Source organism: Haliotis asinina, chromosome 8 (assembly GCF_037392515.1).
Source record: "Haliotis asinina isolate JCU_RB_2024 chromosome 8, JCU_Hal_asi_v2, whole genome shotgun sequence".
NCBI lineage: Eukaryota > Metazoa > Mollusca > Gastropoda > Lepetellida > Haliotidae > Haliotis > Haliotis asinina.
This window is the reverse complement of record NC_090287.1, coordinates 26,947,396-26,969,371: the sequence shown is the minus strand read 5'-3', so window position 1 is coordinate 26,969,371 and position 21,976 is coordinate 26,947,396. Positions and strand designations below refer to the sequence as shown.

Genomic DNA, 21,976 nt, shown 5'->3' with positions numbered 1-21,976 from the left:
AAAAATGTTCCTGAGTTTGAGTGAGTGGATTAACTCGGGTTTTAGCAAAATTTCAGCATTATCATGGTTAGAAATACCAGAAATGGGTTTGACATATTGTTCCCTTGTGTCCAACACGACAAACATTTCTTTACTATTTCTCTGAACCGGACACAATGAGTAATGAAAATGAAACAAAGATGATTTATTGTATGAAAACCTACATATATGCATCATGATTAAACGCAGTGTGTGGCGTTTCTGTGAAAATGAGTAGCACTACTTGAGACTTGACGATGTCCCTGAACGAGCTTGGTATCTGGCTTGTTGCTGCTGCCGCTGCAACACCTCATCATAAGACTTGATCGTAAGTGTGGCCTTGGGTCCTGTCTGCCACACAGCGCCAGTGACATCGACAATGGAGGCATCAATTGTTACCGTGTGGATGCCGAGGACAGGGAAGGGCAAGAGGAAGTTGACGCTGAAGTAGTCATTGTGAGGCTCCACAGTCTGGGTCAGGAAGTTGGATGTGATCTCATTACCCTGCAAACAATAGATGTTAATCAATGAATCTTGCATTCCTGTCATGTAATGATGGCATGGAGCAAATTGCAGTTCCTGAAATCATAGTAGAGCCAACAATTCTTCCCACCTTGGTGTTTGCTCCTGGTTGTGTGCTGCGACTCTGCAGAGCTGATGTGGCAGAGATGCTGACAGAGTGAGCTGTCCGGAACAGACATGGTCGCTCACCATGTTGTACAATCCCTTCCACCTTGATGGCAAGATGGGTATCGCACCGGATTGAGATTGGCTCCATGTTAGCATTTTGTTGTGGTGATACTGCCAACTGGAAGGCAGAACAGACACGCTTCAGAATTTAATGAATATATGTATTACAAATTTCTTGATGCAGTTTTGTACTACACAAGATTTGGTAATGGAGGAGACGTTCGTTTTATGAGGACAAATGATAGGAATATCATTTCTCACCTTGAGTACAGTTGACTGAAGAGTCTGGAAGAAAAAGCGTGGAAAGCTGTGGCTTGACTTTATCAGAGCTTTAGCCGAGTCACTCAAAAAGGTGATCTGCCAACAGAGTAAAATTAGCATAAGCATATATTTCATTCCCAAGCATTGTCATTTGTTGCTATGAAACATTTGGGGCTGAACCTTAATGTAGTTGGTTAATAAAAACCAAAATGGTACTGTTCGATCTCCTGGTAACTGCTACTAATGAATGACTGACATATTTTTATCAAGGCAAGATACATAAATGTTGTTGATTTTGGGGTAAGGTTTATTTTCACCATTTCTTATTAACGTAATTTTCTTTGTACATTTAGACAGACTAACTGTGATAGAGAGAGCCCAAAATGGGCCAAAGTGTTTTTCTCTTTCTTGCCTCACTTTCAAACATGTCATAGACATCCCCCATGCTTAACATGCTCACCCTACTCGTCATGTCATTTGTCGTATCCTGCAGGACTTTGTTCAGGCCACTTGAAACATTCTGCAGGGCTGTTTCTATGGAAACCCCTGTTTCTATAGTTTCACCACCACCTGTCCACAGCTGTCTGTCACCAAATGATCCTCCACTTAAAGGCAAAAGTGAAACCGATGTAATGACTATATACCATGAACAAATTGAACACCTGGAACTCTTCATAGAGTGCAGAATCTTGTCACGACACTGAAATGATTATCAAAGTCAACATATTAGAGGCGTATACTATTTCTGACAATGAACAATCACCACAAAGAAATGGACAAGGTGGTTAGTGCGAATAACCGTAACAGCTGCAGGCATCACCTATAAGATATGTTACATAAAGTAGATTGTTTTAGTCTGCATACACTACTCAAAGGAAGTTAATGACCACCCAACATTGCCATACAATTATGGTTAAGCTATCATGGGAAAAATACTACTACAACAATATGAAAGAATCGTACAGTCCTTAACTTTATGCTAGCATGTCCCAGACAGGGTAGTGTAACCAACAATATCTTCTGGAAGCTATATTACTACAGCTGGGCCTAGACTTTCAAAGCTCTCTTAACGCTATGACAGTCATAAGTTAATGTTAATGTATGGCACTTACAACTATCTTAGCACTTGAAAATCTAGGCCCAGGAATGTAACATCTGCAATACCAGCAGTGTATACAGTAAACGTAAACCAGTGGTCCATGGGGGCCTAATTATTGGCTGCTGTGTATTCTTCATGTTCTTACCCGAGTTGCATGGTGGAAATGATGGACATAATGGCAGCTTTCACACTGTCACAGCTCTGCTGAAGACTCACAGGTTCAGGAAAATAACACTCGACTTCCATCAAATCAAACAAAAATCAGCTCTTATCATCTGAACCTTTCTCCAATGCCACACAATGTTAAACACAATGGAAAATAGGCATCTCAGCTTTGAAATCTTTTCAATGTCATTTTATTACAGCCATGTTGTAAGTTCAGAAAATTTCTATGGTTACAGGAACGTAAGGATACATGTCGATGTTTGAGAGTGAGGCTTTGTCTGCATCAAAGGCTGACCAGTAGACGTTAGAGATCTTCTTGCTCAGTTCCTCGTACTGTTCCATGCTGCCCTCCAACTGTAACACAGACACAAATGGACCCCTCAGTCAATGTACAGATTATCACAGTGAGCCCTAAATATTCAAGTGCATGCTAGACAAACCAGTGGATGATACCGTGAGCATATCTCATGTCAAGGCGATGACACACAGTCATCAGAGATTCTCAGGTCATCTAACACAACATCATGCTTTTGAACAACAAACACATGGTGCTAAGCCCTTTCAGGGAACGTGTGATAGTTCATATGTAAAAATACATACAGTAAAAACCTGTTGTCACCAAACCATTATGCCTCTACCATGATTGGTACTTGAATATCTACAGCTCAATATTGTCTGTACAAAACCTGAAATCACTCTCATGGGATCGATTACTATAGACTTTAGTGTTGCTGTAAGGACAATTACTAGCTGAGTGTAATTTATACATAATCAGGATTATTAACTTGCATCCACAGGGTTTATTTTTTGATGGAAAACAAAACCGCAACTTTAGGCGTTGAAATATGTTGACCAATGGATGATACACGTCACATTGATTGTTAGTCATTGAAATTGTTGATAGAAAGGATAAGCAAATGAGTGGATGAGGTTGGGAAAACTAGAATAAACAGAAATATGTAATTTTCTGAATAAAATTGATATTTTATACTTATCCTGATTCATGCTTAATTGCTTATCTCCTCTGTGGTGAAGGTAGTGGAATACCTGAAATCTTTTGATGTTCCCTTCTGAAAGAAGCAGACGTAAATACACTCACCCACCGGTAGTCTCCCTTTTCCCACCAAATTGGTCACATGACTAACCATGCTTGTTACTCTCTCCATACAAAATCACCCGACACAAGAATTTTGGAATTCAGCGTGCCTGTGAGGGGCGGCTGGGAGGGCTTTCGTCATGAGTCAGGATAAGTATAAAATACCAATTTTATTCAGAAAATTACATATTTGTTCCTTATCCTGACTCATGCTTAATTGCTTACAGAATCCAACAGAAATGGCGGTGCTGCAGGATACTTCCGTAGTTGTCTCTTGTCTCAGTAGATATAGGGATAAATAGGTGCTTGAAACGTTGTCTTCTAGCTTTGGTAGATGAGAGATACATCTTCAGTGCTCTGACTGACAGTTCTAACAGCTACGTCTGTTTGATTTTCTCGATGAAGGGGAAACGTAAATACGTTTAATCCTTCTCACAAGATGCAGAGAGTGGCTGTTGCCCAAGCTATCTGGTACCGATGACACAAAGGTTGTTGTCTGTTTGTTGAACCTTGTTGCAAATAAGCCTATTTGCGGGGATCCGATTGTCTGGCTGATTAGTTGAAAGGCCTCCTGATGAAGCATCCACTCTGTTGGTGGACGAAGAGGCTGAGATAAAGCGTCTGCCATGATGTTGCAAGTTCCTGGTATGTGACATGCTTTTATTTGGAGATTCAGACTATCAACCATGTTGAAAATTAGAAACATCAGGTGTAGTAGAGATAGTGATCTCATTGACCCGTGTTTGTTTATGTAGGAGGCCACTGTTTGTGTGGATCATCAGTAGCTTGTCTCTCAGTGTTGTTGACCAGTGATTGATAACATGAATCACTGCTTTCATCTCAAACTGGTTGATGTGAAGAGCTTGATCTTCCTTCTTCCAGATTCTTCCTGCAACCTCGTTGTTTAGATGGACACCCATCCTACGAGAGCCGTGTGTTGAATGGTTGTTGAATGCCGACTCTAACATGCAAGTTCCTGCACAGACATTTGACTGGCGAGTCCACCATAGCGTGTATGATCTTAAGATGTACAACGACGTAAACCGGTCAGGACTTTAAACCATGACTCAGGAACCGCTGTCATAGACGTAGTTGTAGGCGTCTTTGTCTGGTCATATCCTGAGGTGACGTGAGCATACCCAGTAGACATTGTCACTGTCAAAGTGGTAACGGAGAGAGTAGAACTTGTTCTAACATCGGCTTGAATTTTGACCCTCTAATCCTCTGGGACAGCGATGTATTTCCATGTAGTGAAAAATCAAACCCCAAGGAATTTAGATTCACAAGTCATTAGAGCTGAGTTAGTAGCATGATAGTGAAGACTGATTTGACTTCACTCATGACGATCTTGTATGCTGTGAAGATGCGTCATTCTTGGTATTCAGATCATCAGCACTGTACATTATGAGCGAGTAGACATTCAAAAGGATGTTTATTTAAAGCTGGCTGCCTGTCTGATCAGAAACTGTCATTCATTGCTGCAAGCCTCGTGATAGGCAACGTTGTTAGAAGACCTCTATGCCTCTATGAATCAAATGTCGCTTTAAACTGCTAATCTAGTGTGTAATTGACATTTTCCAGCATTGAAAGACTGTAAGCAAATGTAGACGACTTCCTGATGCTGGAACAATAACACCACATTCTGCACAGGGCGTTGTCTCTCGGGGACCAATCAGATTGTTGACATGACGTCACCAGTGTAGCAGTCAACTGATCATCGTGACATCTTGTTTAGACAGTGATACCCTAGCTAGCATTCGGACTTGTCCGTAACCATGCTGTTTGGCGAGCACATGTGTAAATGAGTAAAAGTGCGCAAAAAAACTCCCGCCGCTTAAAACTGATGTAGACAGACTGTCCTCCAGGTAAATATGTAAATATGTGGGAATTTTCCACAGAAGATAATAGCGTCATCTCTTGTGATTGGAGGTGTAGTTTGCAGTGGTATCTTGTAGTCTTCTCAAAGAATCTTCATGACGTATTTGTCATTAAGAATTCCCCAATTCTTCCAGTAGAGTTGAAGACGACCACCCACTTGAGACGGTTGTGCAAGAACAGCTGGGGATCGAAGACTCCAGTCGTTCCGAACCTGATCTTCAATGTTTACCTCCTCTTCCGTCCTTGGACGAACGGCCTGACGTCTGAAGGCGCCTATTTCCTCTGTAGGGGTGACGAAAAGAAGATGACTTGTATCCTATTAAACTTCTTATCTCTCATTCTCTGGACTCTGGAGAACTTGGACTTGTTAGTGTAGCGTTGACTTGTCTGTTTTTTCACTGTTGTCAAGCTGTCGATGGACTTGATCATTATGACTTCTCTGCAGTCTTAGGTGACCGTCCTTGCTACCTCTTTAATCTTCCCATCAAACAATGTAAGAGCTGACTAAGGGGCTTGATATAAGGGCCTTGTAAAATTCTCTCCATGCTGAGGTGGACAAGAGACCTTGTTGACGAAGTAAATTCAGTCCCACAGTAGTTGAGGCGAGGTGTTTGGACATAAACTGCTGATCCTTCTTCTGTCTGACAAGTGCTGACAGTGCTGAAAGTTTCACTAATAGCTCTAGATCGAGCTAGTCTGAAAAATGTGCATCTCGTAGTGGCATCCAGCAGAGCAAGCCTCTTCTTGTCAATCTTGTAGGATCTGTTGATCTTGTATGATGATCATGTATGATTCGTCCGTATCTCGTGCTCTGATGAAGTGCTCCATATGGTGAAGAGGGAAACGATGGGCGTTGAACAGTGGCATATGTTGTTATTGAAACTTGGTTGCTGACTTGAATACCGTAGATAAGACCCTAGGAATCAGAGATATTGGCAGAAATGTTAACGTATTGATGTCCTCATTCTTCATCCGTTAGTGTTGGCTTTGTTGGAGTCCTTGGATGGCTAGACTAAGTCCGGACCATTCATGATCCATGATGTGACTTCAGAGTGCGAGAAGAGAGCTTCCTCTGCATATGACGATCGGTAGTATCTATCTTCATCCTTCCATGAGTGCGATGCATTCGATGAATGCCAATGATCCAGGTCTGAAGGGGACGACGAGTGCTGACGGTGCCTTCAACGAGCTGGGGAGACTGATGAAGATCTTCTGCGTTGACGAGTAGATCTGTGAGAGCGCTCACCCGAGCTTCCTCAGTCACATGAGCGTAGTCACTCACATGAGTGCACTCACCCGTGCGGGGACACCACTCAACGTGGGTGAATCTCTCTTCGGACAGGATGACAAGGACGACAGTGACAATCTTCTCAAGCGGGTGCCTCCTCTTCATCCTCTGGTGTGAATGCAGATCTAGTTGAGTGCTCACACGGAGCAGGGGACAACTCGCTGGACCCCAGACACAGCCCCAGAGATACACCTGACAGGTCACTGGAATGAATCTCAGCAGAAACTGATAAATGGTAACCCAAATTTAAATTGCCTTCCCTCGCATGTCTGTGACCAGACCGAATATAAAATCAATTCTGAAACAGATAAATTTCTGCAAAATTCACAACGAATAGGAGAAGAACATATGGGCTTACACACTGGACAAACTAAGTGCGGGTCAGCCGCCGACAGCCATAATCTACACTGCAAACATTATTTCATCAACTGAGACTAAGTCTCAGTAGATGAAATATGTGCTAAATAAAGACACAATAATCACAATTTTAACAAATTATGATGCATATACATAAGCCAAATACTGCATACAACATAAATATAGCTAAAGGACCAAAATAATTGAAAGACGTATCCTGGACCCCAGGTGCCTCCAGCTGCCCTCGTTGGGCAATGAGGAGAAGGTGACAAGCATATTTAGTCAAGTGACCCATTTGGTAGGAAAAGGGAGGGAAAGTGTATTTACAACGGCTTCTTTAAGAAGGGAACTTCAAAGGATTTCAGGTATTCAGCTACCTTCACCAGGGAAGAGGAGATAAGCAATAAGCATGAGTCAGGATAAGGAAAAATATATTGTAGCAGTATAATTTGACTATTAAATTCATGTAGGGCAGCACAACCAATGTATACTGTAGTTTACCTGTTGCACAATCTGACTCCAGCGGGTGCCCTCCTGCCCATTGGTGGTGGCAAGGGCGGTAGCGATGGCTGGAGGTGGGGCTGTGCGGAATGTGTTACAGGACAATATCAGCTGTCGGTGTGCCTGGAGCAGCATGATCCTCAAATTGACGTAGTCACTCTGGAACTTGAGGGGGTGCGTTGAGGAGCTGCTGGCCTGTATGACACATACATTCACGTACACAGGATTCTCTCATGAGCTCTCACTGAAGCAATCTTGTTTAAAGCCTCATTAGGCTTTGTTTGGAACTGGTACATGGATCTGATAATGTGAAGAGACTAACCGACTTGTGAAAAGACTCAATACAATAGTGCAGATTATCACAGTGGTAAACAGTGCAAATTGTAAAAAGTTTGAATGTTTTCAAATTATATTCTCATCTCCCTAGGGAGGATACAACTGAAATTGTTTGTGCAAGAAGTTGACATGCTATGTTAAGCATCCAGCTGGATGATAACGTCACTTGTATATAAATATGGTGTCCAGTCTGTATAAACTATTGTTTGATTTTCTATGCTAGACTTGACAATACTGTAGCTAAATGATGGTAATGATCTAGTCTGGACTAGACAATCCAGTGATTACCACCACGACCAATAACATATTGTTGTCATGATGGGACATTTTGTAAATTTATCCCTGTGATAGACACTGACCTTGAGAGAGACCAGAGCCTTCTGGTAGAATTCAAGACATTCAGACACACACTGTAGGATGTTGGTGTTGTCTGTGACCACATGTCGCAGCTTCATCTCCGCACTGCAGATGTGAGCCACCCCCATTAGCCAGTGGTAGAAGTGCTCAGACGCAACCTTAATACATCATCACCATCACAATCATCATCACCATCACAATCATCACCATCATCATCATCATCATCATCATCATCATCATCATCATCATCATCCACAGTGAGTGAGCATGTGAAATATACATCCAAAAAATACAAGAAAATATTTAACTTGAGTTGATTCACGTAATTTAAAAAAAAACAAAAACACCTGGGTCATGGGCGACCCTAGCACTATGACAGTTGTAAGTCTATGTTTAAGTTTTGGAGTTACGATCATCTCAGCGCCATAATCATTTTGTGGAATGGGGACCAAGGATTGGTACAAATTATCAAGACCTAAGTCAAGTCTTGAGGTAGCAATACAGCTTGTTACGTAATAAGGAACTGACCATTAAAACAAGTGAACAGCCGTATGGCACACACTGTCTTGAAAATTCCTAATACTGCAAAAGCTTGAGCTTGCCACTTATATCTTTGTGTGGTTGTTTTTAAGTGACAGACAAGTTATATTGAGACACCGGTGTGGCAACTTAACAATATTGTAACTCTAAGTCCATTCCAACGATTCAATTATAATTTAAAATGACATAAAACAGTTCATTTAACAACACAATTACTTTTCAAGTGTCAGGTAAAATACATTAAAAAGTGCACAAATTTGGTAGGTGATATTTTTTACCCACAAACCAGTACAATACAGACAGACACCTTTCTACAACTGCTCCCCAGTGTCTCCCTACCTTGACTGTGAGGGGTTTGATGATGTCACCACCTATCTCATACTGGCTGTAACGTAGAGCCTGCCGGGACATCTTGTAAGCCAGCCATTGATTCCCCAGCCCAGCACATGTGACAATCAGTTCATGAATTTCATTAGGTATTCCTTCTCCACCAGCAGCTTGGAATAGCAGGGTGCACATGTACACCTGGAAATATAAGAGTACAATTTTTGCTAATACATTTGTTAATGTAGTATAAAATTCATGTGATAACAGAACAACCAAACTAATATCTGATCATCTGCTCAGATTCAAATTCCGTATGCATAACTTTCTATGAAGCTGCGTTAGTTGCTGACAACTGACAATGACCAACCTATATCTGCGAGCTGTGATATTTGCTGACTGTTGTCTACACTACTCTCTTCACACAACTGAATATGACAAACCTATATCTGTGAGACAGGCTCACCTGTAGCTGTATTATTTGCTGACTGTTCTCCACACAACTGACTATGACAAACCTACATCAGTGAGAGAGACTCACCTGTAACTGGGTCATTTTCTGACTGTTCTCCACACTACTCTCCAGACAACTAATTATAACAGGGACCACAAGTTGCAGTGATTGAGAATTACTTGATCCAATAGCTGCAAGGGCTTCACATAAGACCTCAGCTTCAGAATCTGCACAAAACACAAATAAGTTTATTTTCATTATTAGAGATTCTTGCCAAGCATGTGGGGCCAGTGTATAACAGGTATCATTAATCCCTTTGATATATACATTCAAGTCTCATTATCCAACATCATCCGTTTCACAGCAAATTGTCAAAATAACAAGGATGTCGAATTCTGATAAAACAGCTGTTCCCTCAGCGAGGTACAAGTAAACTTGACTTCCTGTTTTACGGCAGTGATATGATGTTCATCATATGGCAAAATTTGTGAGCATAATCCTCACTGCTCCTCATGTATCATAACATGGCAGTGATCACATGGCAGTCATCACAGATGTTGCTAATCTCATGTCGGATTAACAGGACTGATAACTAAGTGACTACAGCAAACGGGGCTGTCTGAGTCAGAATGTGGGACTGTCGGATTAATAAGGCTAAATTACATTTATTCTATATGTGTTAACAATGAAAGTGTCAGATAAAGTCAATTGTTGGATAAACAGATGTCAGATCAACATGATTTGACTGTACATCAACACCAGAGGAAACATTTCATTTTATTGCCTAATTAGAAGAAGTGATCTTCAATAAATCATGCTAGTCATAAGAGTTCAACGAACAGGAGATCAGGTGGGCTGGCTTGCTTGAAGGAAGTATGCCTTGCAATCCCAAGTGGGGTCCATGCCATGTCAGTCACTCAGTTGTCTGGTCCTGACTGGCATGTTAAGACACACTATTTTTGACATTCACAAAAAATCTATAAATGTTTGTCTCCAATTTCATCTGTGAACTACTCGGTTTCAAATTACTCAGCATCACAGACACTGGATGAATGTAAACACCAGACTTCACAATCATTTCTGAGAACAGACATAGACTCTGGTTCAAGTTCAATGCCATTTTAAAGAGGTTTGCTATGTGGATCCTACCCTTTAATAAGGTTTTCTGGAACACATGAGATAATTTGGACTCACCAGACACACTGGGCAGCAGCCCCGCAATGGTGTCTACAAATCCGCCACAGAGAGTTGGTGATGTCTGACACAGTTCTACAGCACAGCGGAGACACAACTACAAACATGAAGTACAGTGACGTAAGAACAATGTTGATTTTCAAAGTTGACATACTAAAAGAGCAACATACTATTACGTAACTTGAATTCTGTGTGCTGTTCTGATTCACCCTCTCCTTTCATCAACAAGTTAGATAAAATGTATGTTTGCAGACACCCACACTTCCATACCTCTACAAGGTAAATGCATCTTCACCCTCAAGTTCTGTATGCTATTCTGTTTCACCCCTCCTCCTGTCAACAGGATTAGATGTGCCTGCAGACAACCACACTTAACTAAAAACATGGTTACTGTGTCTTCACTAACCTTAAGTTCTGTGTACTGTTCTGATTCACCCCCTCCTCCTGTTAACAGAATCAGATGAGTCTGCACACACCCCACGGCCTCTCCAAGAAGGTCGATAGGACAGCCTAAAATATCACATATAAAAAATGAGAGGCTATTGGAAAGTAGAATAACACAAGCATTTTCATCTATGCTTCAAACAACAAAGCAAATATTGAAAGATGGTTATGTAGAAAATGGCAAAGAACACTCACGCTTTGATTTGGCAAGCTGTGTAAGTAGCTGAACTGTCCTTGATGCAAGTATCAGGTTATCATGGTAACAGTACTGTTGGCACAAATCCAGCAACTTGGAGTCTGAAATAAACACAATAAATGTCTTTTTTATGTCAAAAGTCCAAAACTGTGAGAACTGTTTACATTAGGACAAATATACCAACCACTGTTTCATAAATGACCATGTCTTTTCAGACAGGTTATCCATGTCCACAGACAGCCATTAGGATTTCCTGAAACAAATCTCAAGGATCATATACCTGACGTGAGGGGAAGCAGCTGTACAGCCACCGAGTTGAACACTGTGGTGAGCACACTGACGCCACCAACCTTCAGCTTCACTGACGGAGTTGCCAGCACAAATTGACACAGAGTCTGTAACAGATGAATACCTGATTAACAAATATATTCCTACTACAAGATAAACATATGCTCTACATGACTGCACTGAAAGGCCTGATTTCAGAAATACACCAATTTGGGGGCTACAATGATCATTTCAGAACAAAGGCTGGGCAATGGCACCCTAGACCCATTTGTTTTTTCCAAATTTAAATTCAAATTCCAAATTTAAAATCACTTGTTTTTACATGTGTAACAGCACAGGATAAGCAACAGAAATCTGCCTCAGCAATTATTGACACATAATGACTGATATAGCTAAACCCTTACAGTCCCCACCATTTTCTGGTCTTTCATGCGAAAGACCAACACAAACCAAAAATGAGACAAATTTGTAGACCAACACAAACCCAAAACGAGACAAATGTGTATAGCAAAAAGTAAAAATGGTCTCACACCATAATTTCACAGTTTACCTCAATAAAGCCAGATGTCCAAAGATGTGGCCCTTTTTTGGCAAGTAGTCTCAGGTCCTGTAACACAATGACCTTGACCCCATGTCGAGGATCCTGGTTAAGGAAGGTGAGGAGGAACTGCACTTGTTCCTGGAGGTCGTACAATGATAGCGCTGCCAGCTGGGACATTGTGTGTAGTGTCACCACCACCAGGTTCTCTGCTGGGAAAGTTTCCAGGAGTGTCAGGCAAATCTCCCGAGTCTGGTGACAGAATGTATGCCATGTTTCAGGGTTGAAAGCAGCAGAAACTAAACACAATAACGAATGAACGCCAATAAAACAAGAAATCAAAGAAAACTAAACGGCACAACTGACCTTGGCAGCTGTTGTGACATCATGATGCATGTGTTGCATGATGGGAATCAACTTTAGCTTCATGTTGACAGGTGTTGCAATACTGCAGATCATGTCGGCAATTTTACCACAGATACTTGCAGCAAAGGTTCTGTAATGCAAATCCACACAGTGACAACACACTACAACACTGTAAGACATATCTCCACTAAAATATTCATTGATTCAATTCTCAAAATGCTTTTCAAAACCCTAACTAATGAATTTGTCACAAACATAACAACACATCTTTCATTCCCTCTTGTTTCAATGAACCTGTGGGAATTCCCAGGTTACAGTAGGTCCCAAAAATCTGTCCAGCTCAGTGTGTCATTGACTGCATCTTATGTTAGCTTGAATCAATGCTCATAATATCAATCACTGGACTATTTAGCCAAGATTTGAAAAATTACAGAATGCTGTCATATAGAAAGACGCTGCTAAGTGTGGCAAAAAAATATGAAATCTTTTTTTGTTGGTGCTTTGATCACAGCATTTAGATGATGATCTCGTCTTCCCTATGCATATATTCAAAAACATATACACCCTCAATCCACTCTCCTTCCCTTTTCAGCCTATACATATTCTCTTTTCAGCGCTAGTTCAACTTGGAAACAAAGGGTTGACGGTTCTTTCACAATTATGCTTTGATTTACAAACTTAGTTTCATTTTACATTATACATAGAAGTTATCACATGTGTGTTTGGGGATGGAAAATACAATGGAGTAGCAATGTTGTCTATGCCAATCTTGTTACGTGACTGTTATTGGCCCATGCTTGGCATCGTCAGAGCAGCTAAATCTCATCCTTGATAACCTCCAGGGTAAACATTCCGATAAATCTCTAACAGATTATCGAGGATGGCTAAACATTTGTAATCAGCCAATCCTGATGCTCTTGGAAGACATATGGTGGGCGTTATATGTTAGTTTTAAGGTGGCCTAATATCCATATTGTGAGAGAACAATGAAATACAGACTAGATCATAAGTTGGGTTAGATTCAGTCTGTATTCATAGATATTGTATTAATCTTCAGGTGAAATCAAAGGCAAATCATGGACATTACACAATGTAATCATGTGAGGAACACCAGGTACTGACAAGTGAACAAAGGAACCACCAGGTCATCTGACATGCATATTATGGAGATACCATTTAAATGAAAAATCATGACTAGTGTATCACAATCTCAAACTTATTTCATTGACAAATTAAGTCTATTTATGTTCATATACTAGCATTAACTGAAGGATTACGATGTAGAATGCTTTCTGTGCATAATATCACAAATTATTTTTTTCAGAATACTGACTTGTGTAGAGAGGGGTGCACACTACACTTGACAAAATATCATAGCAGAGAATAAATGAGTGTGTTTACTTAGATTCCTTTGCGAAGCGATCAGCAGCAAACATGGCCGCTTCTACTTCCACCATGTCATGTGAATCTAGACTCTGCTTGATACTGTGATGGACATTCTTCCTCTCTGAGATGATAGCAGCAATACTGCCCAGGGTCCTGTAAAATAACAAAATAAAACATCATACACAGCAGTATTCACATGACCTGTGCCTGAAAGATCTGATATTTCTTACTTTTACCTTCTAGTTCAGCAAATGGTGTCTAATAATGATATTAGTTTGAACAGTAATGTAATTTTCTGGATAAAAATTGGTATTTTATACTTATCCTGACTCATGCACAACTGCTTATCTCTTCTTCCTGGCGAAGGTAGTGGAACACCTGAAATCCTTTGAAGTTCCCTTCTAAAAAAAGCGGACGTAAAATTCACACTCACCCATGAATTACTTCCCATCCTGCGCACATGGTCAGCTGATCGGCCACGATACTCACTCTCTCCTATAATCGCCCAACATGAGAATATGAGAATTCAGTGTGTCTGTGAGGGGCAGCTGGGAGGGCTTTCGTCATGAGTCAGGATAAGCATAAACTATCAATTTTATTCAGAAAATTACATATTTTTCTTTTATCCCGACTGATGCTTAATTGTTTACAGAATCCGACGGAAATGGCGATGGGTCAGACCACGCTGGATTGTGCTGGCTGTTCCAAATTACATCCAATAATTTCCCCCCTAACGGGAACTTGTAACAGCAATAATTTGGTCCTATTCTTCTCATATTCATTGCAGATTTTGAAGGGATCACATCCAGTCGAACTTGTCTTCCAAAGAAGGAAACGTTGACTGGCACATGATGACATCAAAAGTAACTAGCGTCCTGTTAGTTTCTGATGCAACTAAATGTCAAGATAAAGCAATCGAGACTAGTTGCGACAGTGACGTCCTCCGTGGCTATGTCTTGCAGGTAATGGTTGGCAAACACCATGTTTGACTTCCCCAAACAGCCCTCCATTATAGTAGATAGCCAGCAATTTCCATGTAGCACTAGTGTAGACGCTAGGGCCCTGACTTCATGCGGGTTAGAAGCTCGCGGAGGGTCTAATACTGTTGCTATATATGCTCTGAGTATAACAGCTCTGATCCACACTGAGATAGTGTTGTGGGATACTTCTGTAGGTGTCTCACTAGATGCGGATAAATAGGCGCTTGAACCGTTGTCTTCTAGACTTGGTATGTGCAATGTATGTCTTCAAAGCTGTGACTGGAAATAATGATAAATCTTGTGTATCATGAGGTCCCAAGATTGAAGACAAGGGCAGTATACGGAAATGTCTATCCGGTTGACCTGGCAGTTGATTCTTTGTCTAATCCCATATTAGACCCAAATGAGCTGTTTCTTGGTGACTTGTATCAAACTTCGTTCAATTAAAGTCTAAAGCATGAATTTCTGACATTCTTAAAGCCGTAGCCAGGGCAAGTAAAAATAGCATCTTTTGAGTCAGCATTTCAACTAAAGTCCAATCAAGTGGTTCATATGCATCACTTGTAAGACGTTGAAGTACAATATTTAGGTCACTGGAGCTCTAAATCTGTACTGTTGATCTTCCAACTTACTAGTAAATGAGTGTAGTAAGGCAAGAAGCTCTGGTACTTTAGTCAGCTTCGTCCCTGTTCCCATGGTGACGATTGAGCTGAGAGCTGCTAAGTATGTACATAATGTAGAGCCTTTCAAACCTCTGGAATGACGTAAACAGCATAAATAATTTGCTATGTGAGGATGAGTCGCCTTGTTCGCCGAAAATCCCCCTTTTTTATCCTGGCGTATGCCTCAAAATGTTTCCACTTGTCATCATAAAGTGTGCGAGTGGATTTCCGTAAGGCTAAGGTGACGGCTTTTGCTGCTCTCGCCGAGTATCCTCTGCATTTCAAACAATACTTAATACGGTCCATACGTAAAGACGAAATACAGATGGCTGGCTGAGCACCTGCTTTGTGTGGGGCTGGATGAGAAGATTCCACTCTGGTAATTGTAGTGTTGGTTGTCCTAACTCTTCTATAAGTGTTGGAAACCAATCTCTCCTTGGAATAAGACTCTGTGGCTGTATTACTTATACTGCTTCCTTCTGTAACAGTGTTGATATAGCATGGTTCAACTTGTCTAGTTGACTGTCTGCATAGATGATGGGAGCTGGTAGTCTTGTGAGTGGCGGTGTATCTTTCAGCAGAATCTTGTAGCCGTCTCGCAGAATATTCATGACATAGTTGTTGCTGAGGATTCCCCAATTTGCCAGTAGAGTTGAAGACGTCCACCCACTTGAGATGGTTGTACAGGAATGGATGGGTGTGGAAAACTCCAGTCATTCCAAACCAGATCTTCAGCATTTATTTCCTCCTCCGTCCCTAGACAATCTTTGTGATGTCTGAGGGCACTTATTTCCTCCAGACGCTGATTTGTCTGTGTAAGGACAGAAGTCAAAGTGTCGATGGATTTGATCATCATGACTTCCCTTGAATCTTGAGCGACCGATCTAGCTACCTCTTCAATCTTCCCGTCAAACACAGTAGGTTTTCACTCGATGATGCTGCGGACAGGAGCCCCTGTCTCCGTAGTGGATTAAGACTCCTGCAGTAGTAGAGGCTAGATGTTTTGACATAAACTGTTGATCCCTCCTCTGGGTGATAAGCGCAGACAGAATCATCCTCTCTTCCTCATTGGAAGGAGTGCTGAATTTTGTAATGAGAGTCTCGTTGATGGCTCTGAATCGAGGTAATCCGAAAAGGTTCACCTCATAGTAGTGTCAAGTTGCACCAGCCTCTTGTCTTCTACTTTGTAAAATCTGCTGCAAGCTGTGATAACTATGTAACCTTCGTCTACATCAGGTGCTCTGATGAATGGCTCCATGTGATGAAGAGGGAAATGACGTGCGTTGAATGGCAGCACATGTTGCTGTTGAAACTTGCTTGCTGATCTAAATGCTGTAGACAAAGTCTCAGGGATCCTACATAGAGGAGCTATCGGTGGGAATGTTAACGTATCGATGTCATCATTCTTCATCTTATACATGTTGAGTTCATTGGAATCCTTAGATGGTGAGACAAGGTTTAAGCCATCTGTGATCCATGATGTGACTTCTGAATCTGAGAGGAGGGCTTCTTCCGGTGACAGCTCTCGGTGGGGTCTAACTTCGTTCCTCCTAGATTAAGAAACATTCACTGATCACCAACGATCCCAACTGTGCCTTCTATGAACAGGAGAGACTGAAGGAGACCTTCTCCGTTGACAAGTCAGTCCACGAGTGCACTCGCGCGTGCCGATGAGGTCACTCACCCGAGAACAACTACTTGTGCAAGTGCACTCACTCTGCGCGGGTGTGTTCTTCTCTGTACTGCAACCAGATGACCGAGACCTGGATCTTGTGAGTGTATGCGTGCATATATTCATCTTCATACGTGAGTGCAGGTCTAGACGAATGCTCTCGCTGATTTGCAGTGGACACTGTTGACAAGTGCAGTCGTCTTTCTTCCTCCAACCGTCACTCCAAAAGGTTCATCATCTGCATTGCGAATTGTTGCATGAAGGTGCCAACGTCGAATACCTGCGTTGAGTGCAGAGACGACTGTGTTGAAGAGTTGTCTACGATGCCAGAGGTTGCAGTCGACATTTGCGATGTCTGATGTAGATGATAAGGGTTCTGAGGCATTGATGATGCCGTCAGTGTTGATCTAGTTGACTACGCCCGTTGATTACATTGACTGATGTCTTGCTGACCCTGATTCATCAATGTCGGCTCATCGAAGATGTGACGTTCTTGTTGAGGGATGATCTCTTCCCCGAACGATTTCTTCATCAAAGAATGATGATTCTGTGATGATCTTGAAGACGAGGACTTCGACTTTGATGACTTAGATTTCTTAGGCTGTGACGGCCCTGCCTCTACAGACGGTCTCTTTCGAGTCTTGGGAGACGACTCGCGCGACCCTGGACATAACCTCGGAGATACGGCTGGCACATCACTGGAATGAATCTCAGCATCAGTAATTAAATGGTTACCCGATTTTATTTCACCAGATTTAGACATGGATAATGTGAGTCAACATTGCCTATCTCTAGCACGTCTGTGAACAGACCTTAAGTATAAGAATTCTGTTTCAGACAAATTTATACAAAATTTACAAGTATGAGCAGAACATAAGAGCTTACATGCTGGACAAAGTAAATGCGGGTCAACCGCAGACAGCCATAATCTGCACTGAAAACACGATTTCATCAACTGAGACTTAGAAATATGTATTAAATAAAGACACAATAATCACAAATATGTATAATCATAATAATATATATATAAAAGCCAAATGAGGCATACAACACAAATTTAGTTTGAAAGACCAAAAGAATGAAAAGTTTATCACCGTATGCGGCATCCAAGGTGCCTCCAGCCGCCCTCGTCGGGCGATAGGGAGAGAGTGAGTATCATGGCTGATCAGCTGACCATGTGCGGGAGGGGAGGTAATTCATGGGTGAGTGTGAATTTTACCCCTGCTTCTTTTAGAAGGGAGCTTCAAAGGCTTTCAGGTGTTCGCCACGAAGAGGAGATAAGCAATTAAACATGAGTCAGGATAAGGAAAAATTTAGAATTTAGTAAGTGTGTAGTTTCAAACCACAGCCAATGATATTTCAACAATATTACTATGCGATCAGAATTGGTCTGCACTAAGGATTGACATTGTCAGTAATCTGTTAGTCCAAGACTAGTAATAGTGAGTGTTCCCCAGACAAATTAGTAGGTCTAACTCAAAATTTAGTTATTTTACATCTGCACTTGATGTTGGATATGACCAAGGGTGTCTACCCCTGTACTTATCATCCATAACTGTGTTCCACAGGAGATATCGCTTGTGTTAGATCAGACGATATCTCCTAGGAAATATCGCTTTGACAGTAGATTTTGCACAATGCCCTGACAATGCTAATGCTATGACAGATTTGCACTGCAAATCTACTGTCAGTGCTGTGTTCAGAGATATACATTTTTCTTTGTACACTTGTGGGGACTTAAACCTGAATCTTCATTGTGACAAGTGAATGCTCTAACTCAAAGGGCTACACACAACCATTTTTTCACTTTAACACAAAATCAAGAATGAAAAAGACACTGAACACAATTATTTTAAACCCACAAGCACAGGTATGTTGCTGAAGATCACAACTGGGAAAAATCAGGGACATAAACCCCAAAACAGCAGATCCTGGCACAGTAAGGGCAGCAAACAGATAACACATGACACTCAACACAAGAGACTTTAAACATTTACCTCAAAGTGATTGCTCTTGCCACTGGGTCATTGCTGTGAATAACTGAAAATATTCTCCGTACAAACTCATCAACGTTTAGAATCTTGTCCAAGTGTTTGCCACTCTGTTGTGTGACTTTGAGGATACACAAACGGATGAAATTGTTACTGAAACAGACATTAAAACATCCATCAGTCTCTGACCTGAAGCAGATCACCTGCAAGAACTGATGTCTATATACTATAAGATTAGATTATATTTAATTAGCAACAGTTCTTGATGAAAAATATGTAGATAGAAGACACTCTCAAAAGAGAAACTGCAGTCCATAAGGCAATGTTTGAAAATGTATCTCTATTTTTCACAATGCAACATAAATTAATTTTCAACATTATAAACATGACTGAATTGATAATCAGTAATGTATAGTCTAATCCTTGACAAATGTTGTAAGTAAACATTTTGTACAGTCAGCTATTAACATCACAGACACAAATATCTACTGCCATGAAGGAAAATGTTTGTGATTGATTTGTGACATTTTTTAACAAATTTCCAAAATGATTTTTTACATAAAATGTCTCACTTGTTATTAACCACAGACATGGTGCTGGGTAATCACTGAAGATAATCTAGTCCTACAATACATTTGGAAGGCCTCCAAAAAAGACATACAGTCACACATTACTGGTACCAAATCTCTGAATGTCAAATGTGTAGAATTGAAAAAATATGAGGACTGGTAGTGTTCATATACTCTTCAAAAACAAAAAAAGAAGAAACTATAGATGCTGTTTTGGAGTTTACTTACTGAATCTACAACTGATTCAAACACTGTTCAATTACAATAAAATCATCACTTTACAAATTTCCAAATCATGACTATCCAGAAAGTATTGTTAAAACCACAGAAGGCTTTCTCGCCACTTGGTCATAGTGAAATGTTAGGCTGCATAAAAAAATCAAAGTTTCTCAGGCACATTTTTTTCAAAAGTGATAAGGGCAGTAGAACTTTTTTTTTTTAAATTTTGATTGACAAAAAGTGACAAGGGAGGAACACATTTTTATTTTTTCTCTCAGAAATACATCTTGGGACATTTAGCATGTGTTAATGAGTTGTAGATTCAGTCACACGCATTCTTACAGACACTCATATTTATAGTGGACAAATGGATGATTGGGACACAATCATGAAGGGAACAATCTGACACTGGGCTGGTCTTCTGACTAAAGTCTGGCTTCTTTCACCAGTTGCACACTGTCTGGTTGGAAATTCAGTGCAGTCCATGGATTTAGATTTAGATGCGGCTATGTTTTTTGAAAGAAGACCTTTCAACTGAATGTAGCGATTCTGGGTAACTCTAGGTAACATTGGTAACTCTAGGTAGACCTGACGTGGGTCTGTCATTAACACTGCCAGTATTTTTGTATTGGGTGCATAGGTTTGAGATGGTCTGGATATACTGATGTGCTTTGTCAGCTCATGCTGCGATGCCCATCCTTGTATACGGCTGATGTGTTGTGTCTATGTGCTTCTGTCAGTCTTTTCATTCTCTTGTCATGTATAGTGGTTTAGCAGTGCATGTGAAGTACCATCAATGTGGCTTCTTAAAGCCTTCAGTCATAGGCTTCTGCTTAAGGTGATATACAATTTCATGATGCACTTGGATTTCACGTAGGGCTTGTTTTAGTACAGACGTGAGTGTAATGTTACTTTTTGTTCAACTTTTCTTTTTTCAAATGTTTTGTCACTGGCAATCATCCACACAATGAAATTCAGCATAGACCGGTTTGTGTCAAAACTTTTTCCTATGTATAGTTTCTTCTTTTTGAAGAGTATATTTTCATTAGTTGGCCTACCATGAGAATAAATATAAGTATATTCATTCCTAAATTCTTTGGTAAACTCACCCTTCCCTAAATACATCAGCTAACTTCAGCAAAGCTGAATTTATGAGAATAGGGAATGGATATTTTTCAAACAGCCTAGGGTATTTCACAACTGCCTCACACTGCAATCCAATGCGATTGGATCGCAGGCCTGTAAACAAAAACAAAATCATGTAACTCAACAAGCAAGACTTCTTTAGAAAGTCTGAGATAGCTAGCTCTCTGTTTGATGTCAACTTTACATTACATGTACATCTCTATCTGGGTACATTAGTGCAATGGGGACCCAAACACTACGTTCATTCTATTACTCAGATGCTGTTAATGGAATCTTTTAATTTAGTAATTTACACTGAAGAGGTCATTGTTTGCACAGGTACTATTGATATGTACCCTGAACAAAGTAAAACCAATAAAAATATTATTATGTGGTCTCCAGTTAAACTGATTTCAAGTGGCATTGTGCATCGAGAAACATGAGTTACTTTGATAAGGCATGACAGTTTTTGTCTAGTATCATTATCATTTAATTACACTTTTAGGCGTCAAGAATTAAGATATCATTAACCTCAGAGATGACCTCTGTCTCAATTTCTGAAGTTAGAAAACTAGAAATAACTGGTCTTAAGTGTTCATTGCTAAAATGTAGTGAAGTGATCGAAATCTGAACCATATCTGAAAGTTCCATTTTCGATCGCCGAACAAGCAGGAAAACTTCGAGCAAACTGCCGTTAATTAGCTCGATAATCCACAATCCCCTTGGCGTTTAAGCACCTTTGTCCAGCTCTGTTAAAGCGGAGTTAGCATCTTGTTCTTGCTCAGCAGAAACCCCATCAAGACTAGGATTCACATTTCGCACTCCTGCTATGGAGGCCGCCATTTTGGGTATGCTAAATATAGGACTTGCTATGTTGTAATTGTAAATTCTTAATAACCCAGACAAAATAAAGAGGCTAAAAATGCGATTTTTGGATTCATAAGTCTGTTGAAATTACAGGTCCCGAAAATCTGTAACATGG

The 21,976-nt window shown here is 40.7% G+C and overlaps 1 protein-coding gene across 1 annotated transcript; it reads right to left on the bottom strand.

The window, feature by feature from the left end:
- Positions 1–169: 169 nt before the first annotated feature.
- Positions 170–21,859, bottom strand: LOC137293923 (integrator complex subunit 7-like). Its single transcript, XM_067824769.1, has 20 exons — positions 21,732–21,859; positions 20,979–21,108; positions 19,088–19,234; positions 13,792–13,929; positions 12,391–12,520; positions 12,037–12,276; positions 11,479–11,593; positions 11,198–11,299; positions 10,965–11,068; positions 10,559–10,655; positions 9,452–9,591; positions 8,926–9,111; positions 8,049–8,204; positions 7,354–7,548; positions 2,484–2,587; positions 2,214–2,279; positions 1,430–1,574; positions 970–1,065; positions 632–826; positions 170–522 (listed from the first exon to the last, which is right to left on the bottom strand). The coding sequence occupies exons 1-20, from the start codon at positions 21,835–21,837 to the stop codon at positions 259–261; spliced, it is 2,856 nt and encodes a 951-aa protein (XP_067680870.1). The 5' UTR covers positions 21,838–21,859; the 3' UTR covers positions 170–258.
- Between the last annotated feature and the right edge of the window lie 117 nt (positions 21,860–21,976).

Coding starts and splice junctions, on each gene's coding strand:
- LOC137293923 (XM_067824769.1), bottom strand. CDS start 21,837: ATGGCGGCCTCCATAGCAGGAGTGCGAAATGTGAATCCTAGTCTTGAT. Junction 1,066..1,429: donor CAAATGACATGACGAGTAGG/GTGAGCATGTTA, acceptor CTCTGTTGGCAG/ATCACCTTTTTGAGTGACTC. Junction 827..969: donor TTCAGTCAACTGTACTCAAG/GTGAGAAATGAT, acceptor TCTGCCTTCCAG/TTGGCAGTATCACCACAACA.